Raw genomic sequence first — 14,252 nt, 5'->3', positions numbered from 1 at the left:
CCGGGTCAGCGAGAGCAGGTTCAGGTCCCGGTGGGACAAACGGGTGGGTTGCACACTCCCTCTCAGCGTCCGGTGGGCACCCTGGGGCCTGCAGAACCTCCGCCAGTGCTTCCGAGCCTGGGGGCGGCTGGAGGCTGAGTCCCTGAGGGTCGGGGAGGTTCGGGCAGGGGAGGGCAGAGCCCTTGCTCTGTGGCCGCAGCTGCCCCTACCCCCAGGACCTCGCCAGCAGAGCGATGGGCAGGGCCAGGTTCCAGGCATGCCCCGTTTAAACATGAGATGGCACCCTTCTCCTTGCTGCTGAGGGCCCCAAAGGTTTGGGTAGCAGAGAGGTGCTCCTCATGACCCATGGGTCCCCTGAGGCCCGTCCTGCTGCATCTGTGGGAATCCCACAACCCCAGTGAACTTCTTGGGAGTTCAAACACTGCTAGGAGTTCTTTCTTTTAAAAAAATAACTGATTGAGGTAAAACTCATAGAACATAAAATTAATCATTTTACAGCAAATTCAATGGCATTTAATACATTAAAAATGTGCAGGCACCACCTCTATCAGGTTCCAAAGCGTTTCATCACCCAACGTAACACCCCAGCCCCGCTGGGCAGTCGCTTCCCATCCCCCACTGCCCTCAGCCCCGGGAACCACTCATCCGCGCGCCGCCTCTACGGGTTTACCTAGTCTGCGCGCTTCATACCAATGCAGCCATGCAGCGTGTGGCCTCTAGCGTCTGGCTTCTTTCGCTCTGCGTGATGTTTCTGAGTTTCAGCTGTGCTGTAGCAGGTGTCGGTAGCTTCCTTCTTTTTCATGGCTGAATAATATTCCATCGTATGTGTATTTAGTCTGGGTTCTCCAGAGCGGAGCCAACAGGATGTATCAATACATAAAGAAATCGACTACAAAGAATGACTCACACGATTGTGGGGGCGCCGAAGTCCCCAGATCCGTGGCCAGCAGCTCGAGACCAGGGGTGCTGATACTTCGGTGCAAATCCGAAGGCAGGAAAAGACCGATGTCCCAGCTCAAGTGGTCGGCAGGAGGGCGTCCCTCTTACTCAACCTTTTCATTCTATTCAAGTCTTCACCTGATTGGGTGAGACCCACCCGCATGGGGAGGGGGGTGGTGTCTGCTTTACTCAGCCCACAGATTCCAAAGCTATTCTCATCCAGAAACACCCTCACGTTTGGCCAAATGGCCCCCCAGCCAAGCTGACACATAAAATTAACCGTCACAGCGTGGGCCTGCTACGTTTGGTTCATCCGTTTGGCAACTGATGGGCATGTGGGTTGTTCCTACCTCTTGGCTGCTGTGAGCACGTGTGTAGATGCACTTGTGTGAGTCTGTTTTCACTTTTCTCGAGTGTACACCTAGGAGTGTAATTTTGCAGCGTGGGTGTTCTTCGGGCAGAATTCAGGCTGAGTACCGCACCCGGAAGATGAAAATTCAGCCATTTGCCATATTCCACTTCCCAGAACCTCCTGTCCCAGGAACGAAGCATCCGAACTCAGTGAGGAAACCTTGGGTTCACCTGTGTGCCTGGGTAGGCCAGGCCCAGGGGTAGGCGGCACTTTGCAGTGGAAGGGGGTCACCGGACTCTCTGTTCCTCTGGTTTGGGGACTTCCCTGGTGGCGCAGTGGTTAAGAATCCGCCCGCCAATGCAGGGGACACGGGTTCGAGCCCTGGTCCGGGAAGATCCCACGTGCCACGGAGCAACTCAGCCCGTGCGCCACAACTACTGAGCCTGCGCTCTAGAGCCCGCGAGCCGCAACCACCGAAGTCCACGCGCCTAGAGCCCGTGCTCCGCAGCAAGAGAAGCCACCGCGATGAGAAGCCCGCGCACCGCATCGAAGAGCAGCCCCCGCTCGCCGCAACTAGAGAAAGCCCGCGCGCAGCAACGACGACCCAACGCAGCCAAAAAATAAATAAAGTTAAAAAACTTTTTTTTTAATTGCAAAACCAAAATCTGGTTTGAAGCCACTGGCCTGGGGGCGGGGCCGGGTAGAGAAGGGGTGGGCTCAGGAAGAGAAGAGGCGGGGCCAGGTGAGAGGAGGGCCCAGGCCAGGTGGGGAGGAGGGCCACGGGCAGGAGGGACGAGGAGAGGCCCACGTGGGCGTCTGATGGCCCAACTCAGGATTCCTGAGCCAATGGTCCTGCCCAGCCTGCACCCCTTGGGGTCACCCCCGTGGTGCCCCTGCTCGGCTGCTCCTGTGGCTCCCCCTCTGACCTCACGCTAGGGTCTGGACTCCTTCCCGTGGCCTCCCGGGCCCGCCCTGCGCCCCGCTTTCCTGCAGCGGCCCCCGGGCCGTGGTGCCCAGGCTGGCCAGTGGTGCCTCGCCCTGCGTGGCCCAGACAGTTGGGAGAGCCCGGAGCCTGGTGTCGGGCTGTACGTGCCCGGCTCCCTGCGGGGTGTCTGCCGCCCCGTGGTAGACGGGGACGCTGGACACCTTCCGAGCGGACAGAGTGACGCCGGCGCCCACGGGCCGGGGCTGGGCGGTCTCACCACCGCTCTCCCATCAGGAGGTACTTCGGAGCAGATTGCCCTGTTCTTCCTCCCTCTCGGAAAGCAAGCCAGCACCACGGCCGAGTTTAGCAAAATCTGGACGACCATCAGAATCATTTTTATTGCAAATCAGCTAACAAAAAAGATGAAAAAAAATACATCATTTTCATCACCTGCAGTTTTGCATGTAGATAACTTTTTTAAAAAGTTTCCTTTTCATGTAAACTACACTCTATTTTATAAAACACAGTAAGAAGCAACATCTTAGGAAGTGTCTGGTCATGCCCACCAGGGCTGGCCCGGCATGGTGGCCGGCGAGGCCCGAGCAGCTGCCCGAACGCCGCGCGCGGCCGGACCCGCCCTGGCTTTGCTCTCAGGAGCTACGGTTCGGCAGCTGCAGGTCAGGTCGTGGGGCCTGGGTTCTGACATCCCTTACCAACATGACCCCTGACAGATTTGTTCAATCAGATTTCTTAAACAAAATCCCCCTTTAGAAATGTATTTACAGACATTTACTCTGCCACAGGCTTATACTTGATAATGTAAGAATCTGCTCCCTCCCCCGGGCGCACGCCCCCCCGAACCGGGAGGGGCGCCCCAAGCGCCCCACTGAGCCGCGCCGGGGCCCTGGCACGAGGGTCTCTGAGCGGTGAGGCTGCCCACAACCATGTTTCTCCAAGTCTCCTATAAAGACAGGGCCCCTCAGCGCTCGGGCCCCAGGAGCACCAGTCCATCTTCCGCTGAACCTGGGAGACGCAGTTCAGCTCGAGACGCCTCCAACGGGGTGGCCCAGGCAGTGTCTTTCCCCAGAAAGGGGCAGGCCTCCCCAACGTGTGGGGTCCAAGGTGGGTACCACACCTCTGACTTCTCACTCCGCACGATGCTTAAATATCAGCGGGGGCCGGGGGGGCCTGGGAGCCTCCAGAAAGATCAAGAACTCACAAGACCAATGAACAACTACATAATACTGAACCCGAAACAAAGATTCATGATCGGTACCATGAAATGTACCCTTGGTATATATACCCCAAGAACACCTTTTTAAAAGCATGTTTTAAAAAAGTCATTTAAAAGAACACCAAAACGCATAAACCACATCATTTCACGTTACTTTCCTATTTTAGATGCAAATTAACCCACGTGCCAAAGGAGTAAAGGGTCTGCTTTTCTATCTCTAGATGCATCTTCTCGCAAAACGCAGGTGGTCCTGGGAGCGGGGGTCGGGGGAGTGGTCCGGCTTTGGAGGAGGGGTGAGGGAGCTGTCCGGGGAAACGGGCAGCAGGCCCGGGCACCCCGGGAGCTTTTTGAACAATGCTGGCTCAAAAACCTCCCTTCTCTGACATTTCTTTTCGGAGTAAAAAAAAAAAAAAAAAAAAAAAAAAAAAGGAAATCAATAAATAAATGGCATTTGGAAATCATGAATCTTTGTTTATATTTTACAAACACCTAGGAATCTTTATCCTAAGCAGGGAAATCATGATTGAGAACTAGTTTATTTTCTTGGAGCAGATAAAAGTTGCTACCTGGTGATATACAAAACAGTACATATAAATAAAAAGACAGTGTTTCCAGGTAAAATAAAAGTATATAAATAAATACTAAAAAAAAAAAAAAAAAATTAAAAATCCTCGTCCTCTTATTTTGTATAAAGATGCAGTTTTTGAAAAAAGCTCCTTTGGTCGGCCCCGACGTCCACGGAGCGCACGCGCACGTCCAGCAGGGCTTGGGAAAGGAAGCACAGGGTCCCTGGGGGCAGCCGGCTGTTTACTTAAAGGCCTCAGGAACGTGGGCGATCTGGGACGGCATGCTGGTGGGCGGGCTGGAGATGCCCTCGGACCAGTCGGAGATGTTGGAGCGTGGCGACGAGCTGGACCACTGGTCGGGGGACTCCGGGGACGGGGTGAGGAAGGGGTGCTCGGGCACCTGCAGCTGGTGGCTGGGGGTGTTGTCCACGGGGGAGGAGTAGCTGTGCTGGGAGGGGGGCGTCAGGAACTGGGCGGTGGTCATGGGCGGGGCCAGCGCGGCCGGCAGCGACGTGGGCAGGACCTGGCTGTCCTGCGGCAGGACGGTGTGCGCCGCCAGGCTGCCGGGGCCCAGGGGCTGCACGTCCGCCTGGCTCAGCTCCCCCGCCAAGAAGCTCCGGCCCATGTGGCCGCCGGTGGCCGAGCCCACGCCGAGGTGCGGCTGCGGTGCCTGCGGCTGCATGTTCGGTGGCTGCATCTGTAAGTTCTGCTGTTGCTGCTGTGGCTGCACCAGGTGAGGCTGGGCGGCCAGCCGCGTGTTGGGCAGGGCCTGGTAGCTCATCATCTGGGACAGGGCGGCGGCAGACAGGCCGCCGTGCAGCGGGCCCACCATGCCGTGCTGCAGGGCGGGGGCCTGCGCGCTCAGGGTGCCCGGCGCCACGCTCCCTCGCAGCGGGTTGTACTGGTTCGGCACCAGGCCGTTCTGCAGCCGGGACAGCCACTCGCACTGGCCGTTCAAGCCTGCGGCCCCGCCCACGGTGAGATTCACGGCCCCACCGCAGCTTCTGCCGCCGCCGGCACCCAGGACCGTGCTGGTGCCGGAAGCCACGGGCAGGTGGGAGAGGCGTGGCGGCCCCGCCTCGAAGGCCAGCCGGCCACCCCCACTCAGCGCTGCCACCTCGGGCTTGGCCGCCACGCTCAGGTGGCTGACGCCCAGGTGGGCGTCGGGCATCCCGGGCAGGTGGTTGAGGGGCACAGAGGGAGACTGCTGGAAAGGGGAGGGCAGGAGGGGCGGGGAGGCCACATCCGACAGGTAGCCGTGGGGGGACTCCAGGGAGTCCACGGGCGACAGCACGCTCGAGCTGTCCAGCAAGCAGCCCTTGCCGTCCTGCGACTTCTTCCTCCGCGCCTTGAGGTCCTTGGGCTCCTTGCCGCCGCAGGCCAGGCCCTTGGTGCTGGGCTTGCGGGCCTTCTTGCCCTGCACGGCGGGCTTCAGGTTGCCCAGGTAGCCGCTGGGAGAGCAGAGCGGGGGCGACAGGGTGGGCGCGCCGTGCAGCGGGGGGCTGCGCACCAGGCTGTACTCGTCCAGCAGCCGCACGATGTCGTGGTGCATGCGCTCCTGCGCGATGTCGCGGGGCAGGCGGTCCATGTGGTCCGTGATGTCCCGGTTGGCGAAATGGTCCAGCAGCACCTTGGCCGTCTCGTAGCTGCCCTCCCGGGCGGCCAGGAACAAGGGCGTCTCCTCCTGGGGAAATGGACGGGGGGCAGGTGAGGAGGTCACCTGTCACCAGAGGGACCGGCGGTCGGGCCCCCTCCTCCCGGCCACGGGGGCGTGGGGGGGGGGGGCCGCCCATCTCGACCCTCCCCAGCACGCTACCTTTACCTGGCCTGTTAAGTCTTAACAAAAAAGGCCTTAGATACATCTTCTGAGACCCACCCAGAGGCGGCCTGTGGGATCCTAAATTCTAAATCAGTAAAGCTTCACCTTTCCGGGGGTCGCAGGCCCCACAGGAAATCTAACAGACTGCGGCCCCTCTTCCCTCCCTCCAGACCTGCACAGACGCAGACCCTGCCCCAACTTCAGGGGCTCGGGGATGCCTACAGCGCATCCGTGGGCACCACACGGTCCCCCAGGGACCCCGACATCTTCGCTCTGTCCCTGTGTCTTGGTTTCCTCGTCTGCACAGCGGACGTGCCGCATACGCCCTCGAGGCTGCTGCGGGGGCGGGGGCGAGGCCTCACGGTGCCTGCCTGGTACACACAGGGCCTCGGCCACGGCCGCTGCCTCGCCACGGCAGTCCCTTTGGCCAGCCCCCCCGTCTCCGAGGCCGAGTCTCCCCAGCAGGAGGTGGGATCACGGCTCTGCCCCCCCCCGGACTCAGGAGCTCCTGGGCCCGACACCGCCCCCTGCGCCCCTCCCCCAGGACAGTCTGAAACGCAACCAGGGGTCAGTGAAGTATGGGGTGGGGCTGGACACACAGAGGAGCCCAGCGACAAGTGCAGGAGACGTGGGGTCAGACTGGGTTGGGGAGGAAGGAAAGCGCCTCCTTAGCCTCAGGGCACAGACTGTGGCAACGCTGAGGGAGACCCGGGGTGGGGGGGCGGGGGCGCGGTCCAGGGCCAGAAGGTGGCCACTCGCGTTTACACCTGGGGGCCTCCCAGCACAGAGTCCCCCACGCCCACCAGCCTCCTGACTCAACGTGTACCATCTGGGTCACCCCACCCCGCCCAGGGACAGACAAGGACAGGGGTGAGGTCCAGGTCACAGTGACAGAGAGCGGACAGCTGCGGCTGCTTACTCGCTATGCTGGGATGCATGCCCTGCGCTTGAGAGCGGACCCGTAAATACGGCAGGAAGGAGGGAGGGAGAGCCAACGACACACAGGCACTCGCTGAGGGGTCCCCATCTGTGTGCCAGGGGGTCCTCCTGGGACTTTACAGGTTAGGGAGCTGAGGCCCAGGAGCTGAAGTCACCGGCTTGGGGGTCCGCCAGTCGGAAGAGAGTGATGTTAGGGGACGTGACTTGCCAGCCCAGCCCACCTTGTTGTTCTGCATGTCCTTGTTGGCCCCGTTCTTCAGGAGCACGACGGCGGCCTCCACGTTGTTCACCGCGGCGGCCCAGTGCAGGGCGGACTTGCCTGCGAGGGAAGCAGAGGGCGGGTCAGGAAGGAGCAGGTGCCCGCAGGCACCCCCGCGGGCTGGGCGCAGCCTGGCTCACCCAGGTCGTCCACGGCGTTGACGTCGGCATGGGAGTTGATGAGGTCCTCCAGCATGCCCTCGACGGCCAGGCGGGCGGCCAGGATCAGTGGAGTTGTGCCGTCGTGCATGCGGGCGTCCAGGTCCGTGGCTCGGTTCCGGATCAGGATCTAGGCGACAGGGAAGGTCTCAGGCTCGGCCAGTGTGAGTGCGAGGCCCCCACCTGGGACAGATGCTTGGGATCCGGTCCCTGACATGGAAGCAGCCCCTCTTGGGGTCTAAGTGGCCCCAGCGAGACTGGACGGCCATGGAGTTGGGGCGGCGGCGGGGGGGGAACCACCGGCCGCCGCTAGAGGGGCCGGGGCCAGAGCACCCGTGGGAAGGACGGTCACTGTTTGCTGGTGGGTGAAAGGAGCTGGGGACCAAGCCACGTGCGGGACGGGCCTAACCCCTGTGAAACAAGCGCCCGTGGGAATCTATGTCTCTAAGCGCCAGAGAGGCTGCCAGAGCAAACTCGCCAGGGCCTGCCTCCAGGGGCTCATTTAAATCGTCCTTGATCTCTTACTTCCATAGAAAAGACAACACGTCAAAAATTACTAAATTAAAACCCCCGACTGTGCCCTATTTACCTGCCCGTCTGTGCAGAGCAGCACTGCCCAGAGCCCGGCTGGTCCGTGGCAGGGGGACCGGCCGGCGGCTTTCAAAGCACCCTCTGCCAGGGACACTCCCCAGAGGCCCAGGCATCCAAGTCCCTAATCCACCCTGGGCCTGAGACCCCCAGCAAGGCCAGAGCTCCCGGTCTGCAGGCAGCAAACAGCAGCCTCCAGCCCTTCTCCCCACCGCCAGAGGCGACGCCTCCAGCCAAAGCAGGGAGGGAGGGGCCAGGCGGGAGGGGCAGACGCAGGGGACGGAGCCTGTCTTGGGTGAAGGCGAGGGGGCCCTGCTTCCTGCAGGTCCCCACGGCCTCCTGCTGGACCGCGGCTAGCCGGGCTCCCCCGCGAGGACGACACGGGGCCTTGATGCCCTCCCCGGCCTCGGGCCCCCTTCAGGGTGCAAAGGCTTGAGATGGGGAAGAGGGGGAGACGCCAGCTGCCCCTGCTCTGGCCACGCTCGGAACGAGGGCTCCGGGGCCCGCCCGCGAGGAGGGAAGGCGGGCGCAGGCTAGCCGAAGGGCGCGGGCGCGGCTGCCCACCTGAAAGACACCCTGCGCGTCGGCAGCCACGGCCGCGTGCAGCGGGGTGCGCCCCATGTTGTCCTGGATGTTGGCGTCAGCGCTGGCCTCCAGCAGGCGCTTGGCCGCGTCCGAGCGCGAGTAGCGGGCAGCCAGGTGCAGGGCGGTCTCGCCGGTGCGGTCCGTCTGGTTGTGCAGGCTGGCGCCCTGGTAGATGAAGTCCGAGATGACCGCGGGCGCGTCCTCCTCCTCCTCGCTGTTGCCCGTCTCCAGGCCCCCTCCACTGCAGGAGGCTATCATGAGGGGCGTGAAGCCGTCTGCAGGGGTGGGACAGGGGCGGCACGGGGCGGGGCCTGGTCAGGAAGGCCGGCCCCCAGCAGCCGCTCCTGGACTGTGACAGCGGTCCGCGGCGGGCGGGCGGGCAGCCCTGTGGACACGCGGCCCGCGGAAGCCACCCTGCCTGGGGCCAACGCAGTCCATCCAAGCTCCCCGGGGGCAGAGCCAAGTCCAGCTCCAACGGGCCGGTGGGCGACAGAGACGCCCGCCGCTCCGCTTCCTGACCTGCCCGAGACCTTCGCCAACAGCCCACCCGGGAGAGAGGCCACGTAAGAAAGGGGTGGTTAGGAAACCAACACCTTGGGGTCTCAAGAGAAGCGTTTCGGATCAAGAAATTAACTCGGAGGGCAGAGTGAGTTTTGAGACCGTCACCCCGAGGCGGGGAGCCAGCGAGGAGGCTGAGCGACTCCCCGGGGTCCCCACCCCCTCCAAGGTCTCATCGCCGCAAAGCTGCGCTTCCAGGTACTGACCCCGAGGGCCCCGGGGGCGGGGCAGGCGGGTCACGAGGTCAGGGAAGAGCAGGCTGCCCGAAGCGGCTAGGTGCCCCCGGGTGGAGCCCCGGAGGGCGGTGCGGGGGGGCCGGCGGCACCTACCCGGCCCGCGGACATTGACGTCCATGCAGTCGGTGTCGGCTTCGCCCTGGGGCGGCGTGGGGGCCATGGCGGACACGCGGAGGTCAGCGGCGTCCAGGTGCTGCTGGGTCCACTGCCGGTGGTCTGTCTGGTCATCCGGGTCGGGAAGGACCACGGGCTCCTCGAACTAAGGAAGAGGGTCGAGCAGAGGGCCACGTCCTAAGGGGCCGGGAGGGCTGAGGGGCGGGGGGCAGGGACGGGGCCCTGGAGCGCCAACTCACCCGGAACTTCTTGGCTTCCAGGCCCTCGTCGCCCCACGCGTTCTGGCTGTCGTCCATGAGGGCGCCGTCCGAGGCGTTCTTCAGGGGCCTGGGCGTGAGGGGGTGGGGAGGCGGGGCTGAGCGGGGCTCCCGGGAGACCCCCGGGGCCCTGCCCGCGCCTGGCGTCGGAGGCGGGGCCCGCGGGTCCACGGCGGGGGGGGGGGGGCAGCCCCGCCTCCCGCAAGTCCCCCAGATGCCGCGGTCACGCCCACTAACTTGAGGCCCACGGAGTCCTCGCCGAGGGGCTCCCGCCGCTTCTTCTTGCTGGCCTCCGACACCTTGAAGCCCTCGGGGAACCAGAGCTGGCCATGCTGCCGCCGGCGCTTCCGCGACAGCAGCACCCCGCAGCCCACGAAGAAGAGCAGCACGAAGGCCACCACGGCCACGTACATGAAGTGCAGCGGCGGGGGCGGGGGCGGCTCCACCGTCTCACCTGCGGGCACAGGGGCCGCGGGCGGGCGCCCGGACATCAGGCCGAGCTACCAGGCAGGCTGGCGGCCGGGGGCAGCGCACTGGCTCCGCGGCCGGGCGCCTCCTCGCCCACTCTCCTCCATCCCGCCCCCCAAAATAAGGTCATTTTCTACGCGATTAATCAGAATTGCAAACTATCGCTAAATTCTCTCCTGCACCAGCCGGCTATCTGGAGACGGCTTTTACTTTTTTCTCCTTTAAGGGAGAAGGATTAGCCAACTTCAAATCACTGCACTTGCATTGAGCTGTTAAGACAAAGGATTTAGGGGGATTTTCGAGATACAAACTTCAACACTTCACATGACACCGATCAATTCTTTTCTCTCTCCCTCCTTTTTTTTTAAAAAAAAAAAGCTGTAATGATTTTGAAATAATACCCAACAAAGAAAAATCAGGAGGAAGGGGTGGGGCGAGAAAAAGGCTCCCACTTTCTGGTGGATGTGCCGGCTCCCCTGGGCCAGCCTCGCTGACAGCTGTCACCGTGGGGAGGGAGAGAGCGCGGGGTGGAAAACGCCAGCAAAGCACTCCCGAAACTCTGGATGGCGTGACACCCCCGTGGGTGGCAAATGGCACGAAGACACGAGCATCTTGGAGGGGAGCCGGAAGACAGCCCCTCCCGGGCGGACGCCTCCCGGGCGGACGCCTCCCGGTACACACACGCAGAAGCTCCCGAGGGAGGACCCCTCCCGGGACACACGCAGACGCTCCCGAGGGAGGGTGGCTGGGCGGGCCACTCACTCTGCACGGCCTCGATCTTGTAGGGGATGTTGAGGCTGCCCAGCGAGGCGAGCGCGCCCAGGAAGGCGGCCACATCCGTGGCGCTCTGGAAGCACTGGGAGGACGACTGGACGCACTGCCGGTTGTCGATCTCCAGGTAGACGATGGACCTGGGGGCACACCGGGGTCAGGGGGCTCGGGCCCCGGCCTCCTCCCTGAGTGCCCACCCAGCCCACCGCCTCCAGGGACCAGCTCTGGCCCCTGCGGCATCACCCTGACGGGCGGCGGCTGAGGCACTCCCAGAAGCCGAGGGGGCAGCCTGGGGCGGCGGGGAGCTGGGTCTGGACGGGAACAGCCCTGGAGGTGGACAGCGCCGCTGCCGGCGCACCACGTCCGCCCCAGCAGGGCACGCGCGGCTGCTCATCACAGACTCTCCTCAGAGAGCTCGCGCGCCCACCCCCGGCCCCGCGGCTCCCTTGAGCGCCACGAGCATTCCTGTTCCTCATCTCGGAAGGAAGGAGCTGTCAAGAGCTTGATCCTCCCCCGAGAGCTGCCCCCAGGCTCCAGGGCGTGGGCCATGGGGTGAAGAGCCCCCCCAGGGGCAGTGCTGTCTCTGCCCCTCACCCCTCACGGCCCCGTAAGTCCTGGGTCTCTTTCACCATGTAGCGGGAAGAGCGCCAGGCTCGGCGTTGGGGGGGGGGCGTGGCGGGGCGTGGCGGAGCGTGGGGGGCGGGCCCTGCCGGTCGGGCGGGACCGGGCCTGCGGGGGTGGGAGGGGGAGGGGGAGGGGGAGGGGCCCCGCGGGAGCGCACTCACCCGCGGATGTCCATGGGGTCCAGCTCCCTGCGCCGGCGCCCGCCCCCGCCCCCGCTGCCCGGGAGCAGCGAGGCCCCGGCGTCCACAGAGCGCCTGATGGGGTGCTTGCGAAGCTCCTCCTCGCGGCCGTAGTAGGGGAAGATCATCTGCTGGCCGCTGGCGTCGCGCTTGAAGACCACGTTCGTGTGCAGCAGGCGGCTGAGCTCGCGCAGGAAGTGCAGGGAGCGGTTGCGCAGCTGTTCGGGCGGCATCAGCACCACCAGCACCAGCGTGCCGGCCGCCAGGCGCTCGGGCACGTGCTCCGCGCAGTCCAGCCCGTCCCACTCGCACTCGGCGCTGTTGCAGCCCTGGTCGCAGTGCCCGTCCCTGAAGTGGTCCTTGCAGTACTGGTCGTACAGGGGGCTGTGGGCACGGGCACGCTCAGGGCTCCTCCCTCCACGCCGGGCCCCCGGGGACCCTCGGCCAGCGCCCGCCCGCCCGCCCGCCGCCCTGCCCGCGCGCTCGGGGTCCTTCCTCCGCCCGCGCGCCCTGCCCTCCCCCTCCCTCGTGCTGCCCCGTGAGCCCCGGGGCCCCCGCGGTGCAGAGCGGCCGTCCCTGTGGGCCTTACTTGCACTGGCCTTCTGCGCGCTGGCAGTCGAAGCCGTCGAAGAGGCAGCCGGCCGAGTTGCACTGGCTGTCGCAGCGGCCGTTGCTGAAGTACTTCCAGCACTGCAGGGACTGAGTGCAGTTCTGCCAGGGGTCGTTGAAGTTGAGGGAGCAGTCGCCGCCGTCCCAGCCACAGGCGTGGTTGTTGCACTGAAGGCTGCAGGCCTTGTTGCCGGCCTCCTCGCGGCAGCCGGGGAGCTCGCAGGCCTCCTCGATCTGCGGCGGGGGGATGTCGAGGCCCACGCCACCGCCGAAGCTGTAGTCCAGGATATGGCACAGGAGCCCGTTGAACTTGGCGGGGCACAGGCAGCGGTAGAAGGGGCTCTCGGACGTGGGCTCGCAGCTGCCCTGGTTGTAGCAGGGGTTGCCACCCACGCAGGGGCTGCTGACAGGGAACTGGCACTCGGGGCCGGTGAAGGGGCCCAGGCACAGGCAGGTGGGGCTGCGCGGGCCCGAGATGCAGGTGCCGCCGTTGAGGCATCGCAGGCTGCCGCAGCTGCGTGCGTCGTTCTCACACGTGGCACCCTCGAAGCCCTGCCGGGAGGGGGCCACACAGGGGGTGTCGGGGTGGGCCGGCTCCCCAGACGCCCAGGGACCCGCCCAGGCCTGGCCGTGCCTCTGCATCCCCCCATCCCCCTTTCCCCGGGCAGCCGGACCCTTTAAAGAAAGTCAACATAAAACGCTCGGGGGTTCCCAGGGGTTGGGAGCGAGGGAAAAGGGAGCACAGGGGGAGCGTGGGGCGGTTTTAGGGCTCCGACCAACCCACGTGATCCTGCAGCGGTGGACGTGTGACACTGCACGTGTGTCGGACCCAGACACCACAGGAGCGCAGGCTTGACTTAACAATGTATCCGTGTGGATCGTTTAACAGTGTCTTAATGCCGGTGGTAAGCGGTCACAACGGTCCGCGTGAGGGCAAGTTGCTAACAACTGGGAAACTAGGCGTGTCGAGGGAGGGGGTACGTGGGAACCCGCCTTCTGCACGATTTTTCTATAAAAGCGCTCTAAACGTAAAGTTTACTGACACAAAACACACGGTCTCGAAGGGAACGAGGAGGCCGGAGTCCAGACACTCAGGCCGCCCTTTGTCCTCCGGCACGTGTGTGGGATGGGGGGGGGGGGGGGGGCGGGGCTTTTAACAGTGTCTTAATGCCGGTGGTAAGCGGTCACAACGGTCCGCGTGAGGGCAAGTTGCTAACAACTGGGAAACTAGGCGTGTCGAGGGAGGGGGTACGTGGGAACCCGCCTTCTGCACGATTTTTCTATAAAAGCGCTCTAAACGTAAAGTTTACTGACACAAAACACACGGTCTCGAAGGGAACGAGGAGGCCGGAGTCCAGACACTCAGGCCGCCCTTTGTCCTCCGGCACGTGTGTGGGATGGGGGGGGGGGGGGGGGGCGGGGCTCTCTGGCCACCTCAGTACCCCAGGTGCGCCAAGCGGGCGTGTCCTCCCGTCACCTTCAGGCCAGGGAGCCCTCCTGGCCGCACAGGGCCCTTCCCACCGCCTGCCCGGCTGTACCTACCGCTGGGCATTTGCAGATGAACCCGCGGGCGGTGTTGGAGGCCACGGCACAGCTGCCCCCGTTCTTGCAGGGCCTGTCCTTGCAGCCGTTGATGACCGACTCACAGCGGCGCCCTGGGGGCGAGAGCAGGTGTGAGGGGCTGACCCCCCCCCCACCCCGGGCACGGCGCCCTGCCCCCGGCCGGCGGCACCCACCGGTGTGGCCGGCGCGGCACTCGCAGTGGAAGGCGTTGACGCGCTGCACGCAGTTCTGGGTGCCGCGGGCGTCGCAGGGGTTGGACAGGCACTCGTTGACATCGCCCTCACAGCGCTCGCCCACGAAGCCGGGCGGGCAGGTGCAGCTGTAGCCGCCCACCTGGTCCACGCAGGTGCCGTTGTTAAAGCACTTGGGGCCCCGGGACGCGGGGTCGGTGGGGGGGTCGCAGTCGTCCACGTTGATCTCACAGTGCACGCCTGCAGGCCCAGGCGCCGTCAGAGCCCGTGCGGCTGCTCGCTGCCCCCCCCCCACAGGCGCGCCCCCCCCCCCAGCCA

General features: G+C 64.4%; 1 protein-coding gene across 1 annotated transcript in view; it reads right to left on the bottom strand.

The window, feature by feature from the left end:
- Positions 1–2,605: 2,605 nt before the first annotated feature.
- The window catches only part of NOTCH1 (notch receptor 1), a 55,239-nt gene continuing 43,592 nt past the window's right edge, over positions 2,606–14,252 (bottom strand). Inside the window, exons 23-34 of the mRNA XM_024126410.3 lie at positions 13,917–14,174; positions 13,723–13,835; positions 12,161–12,732; positions 11,554–11,955; positions 10,760–10,908; positions 9,767–9,983; positions 9,512–9,599; positions 9,252–9,417; positions 8,344–8,639; positions 7,174–7,321; positions 6,996–7,093; positions 2,606–5,700 (exon numbers count right to left, since the gene is read on the bottom strand). Coding sequence (XP_023982178.1) covers positions 4,258–5,700; positions 6,996–7,093; positions 7,174–7,321; positions 8,344–8,639; positions 9,252–9,417; positions 9,512–9,599; positions 9,767–9,983; positions 10,760–10,908; positions 11,554–11,955; positions 12,161–12,732; positions 13,723–13,835; positions 13,917–14,174 — 3,950 coding nt within the window. The 3' untranslated portion in view covers positions 2,606–4,257. The remainder of the gene's footprint in view (positions 5,701–6,995; positions 7,094–7,173; positions 7,322–8,343; positions 8,640–9,251; positions 9,418–9,511; positions 9,600–9,766; positions 9,984–10,759; positions 10,909–11,553; positions 11,956–12,160; positions 12,733–13,722; positions 13,836–13,916; positions 14,175–14,252) is intronic.

The sequence above is a fragment of the Physeter macrocephalus genome, chromosome 13 (assembly GCF_002837175.3).
Source record: "Physeter macrocephalus isolate SW-GA chromosome 13, ASM283717v5, whole genome shotgun sequence".
NCBI classification, from domain to species: Eukaryota; Metazoa; Chordata; class Mammalia; order Artiodactyla; family Physeteridae; genus Physeter; species Physeter macrocephalus.
Note: the sequence above shows the minus strand (reverse complement) of the source record. Positions and strands in the feature narration are given on the sequence as shown.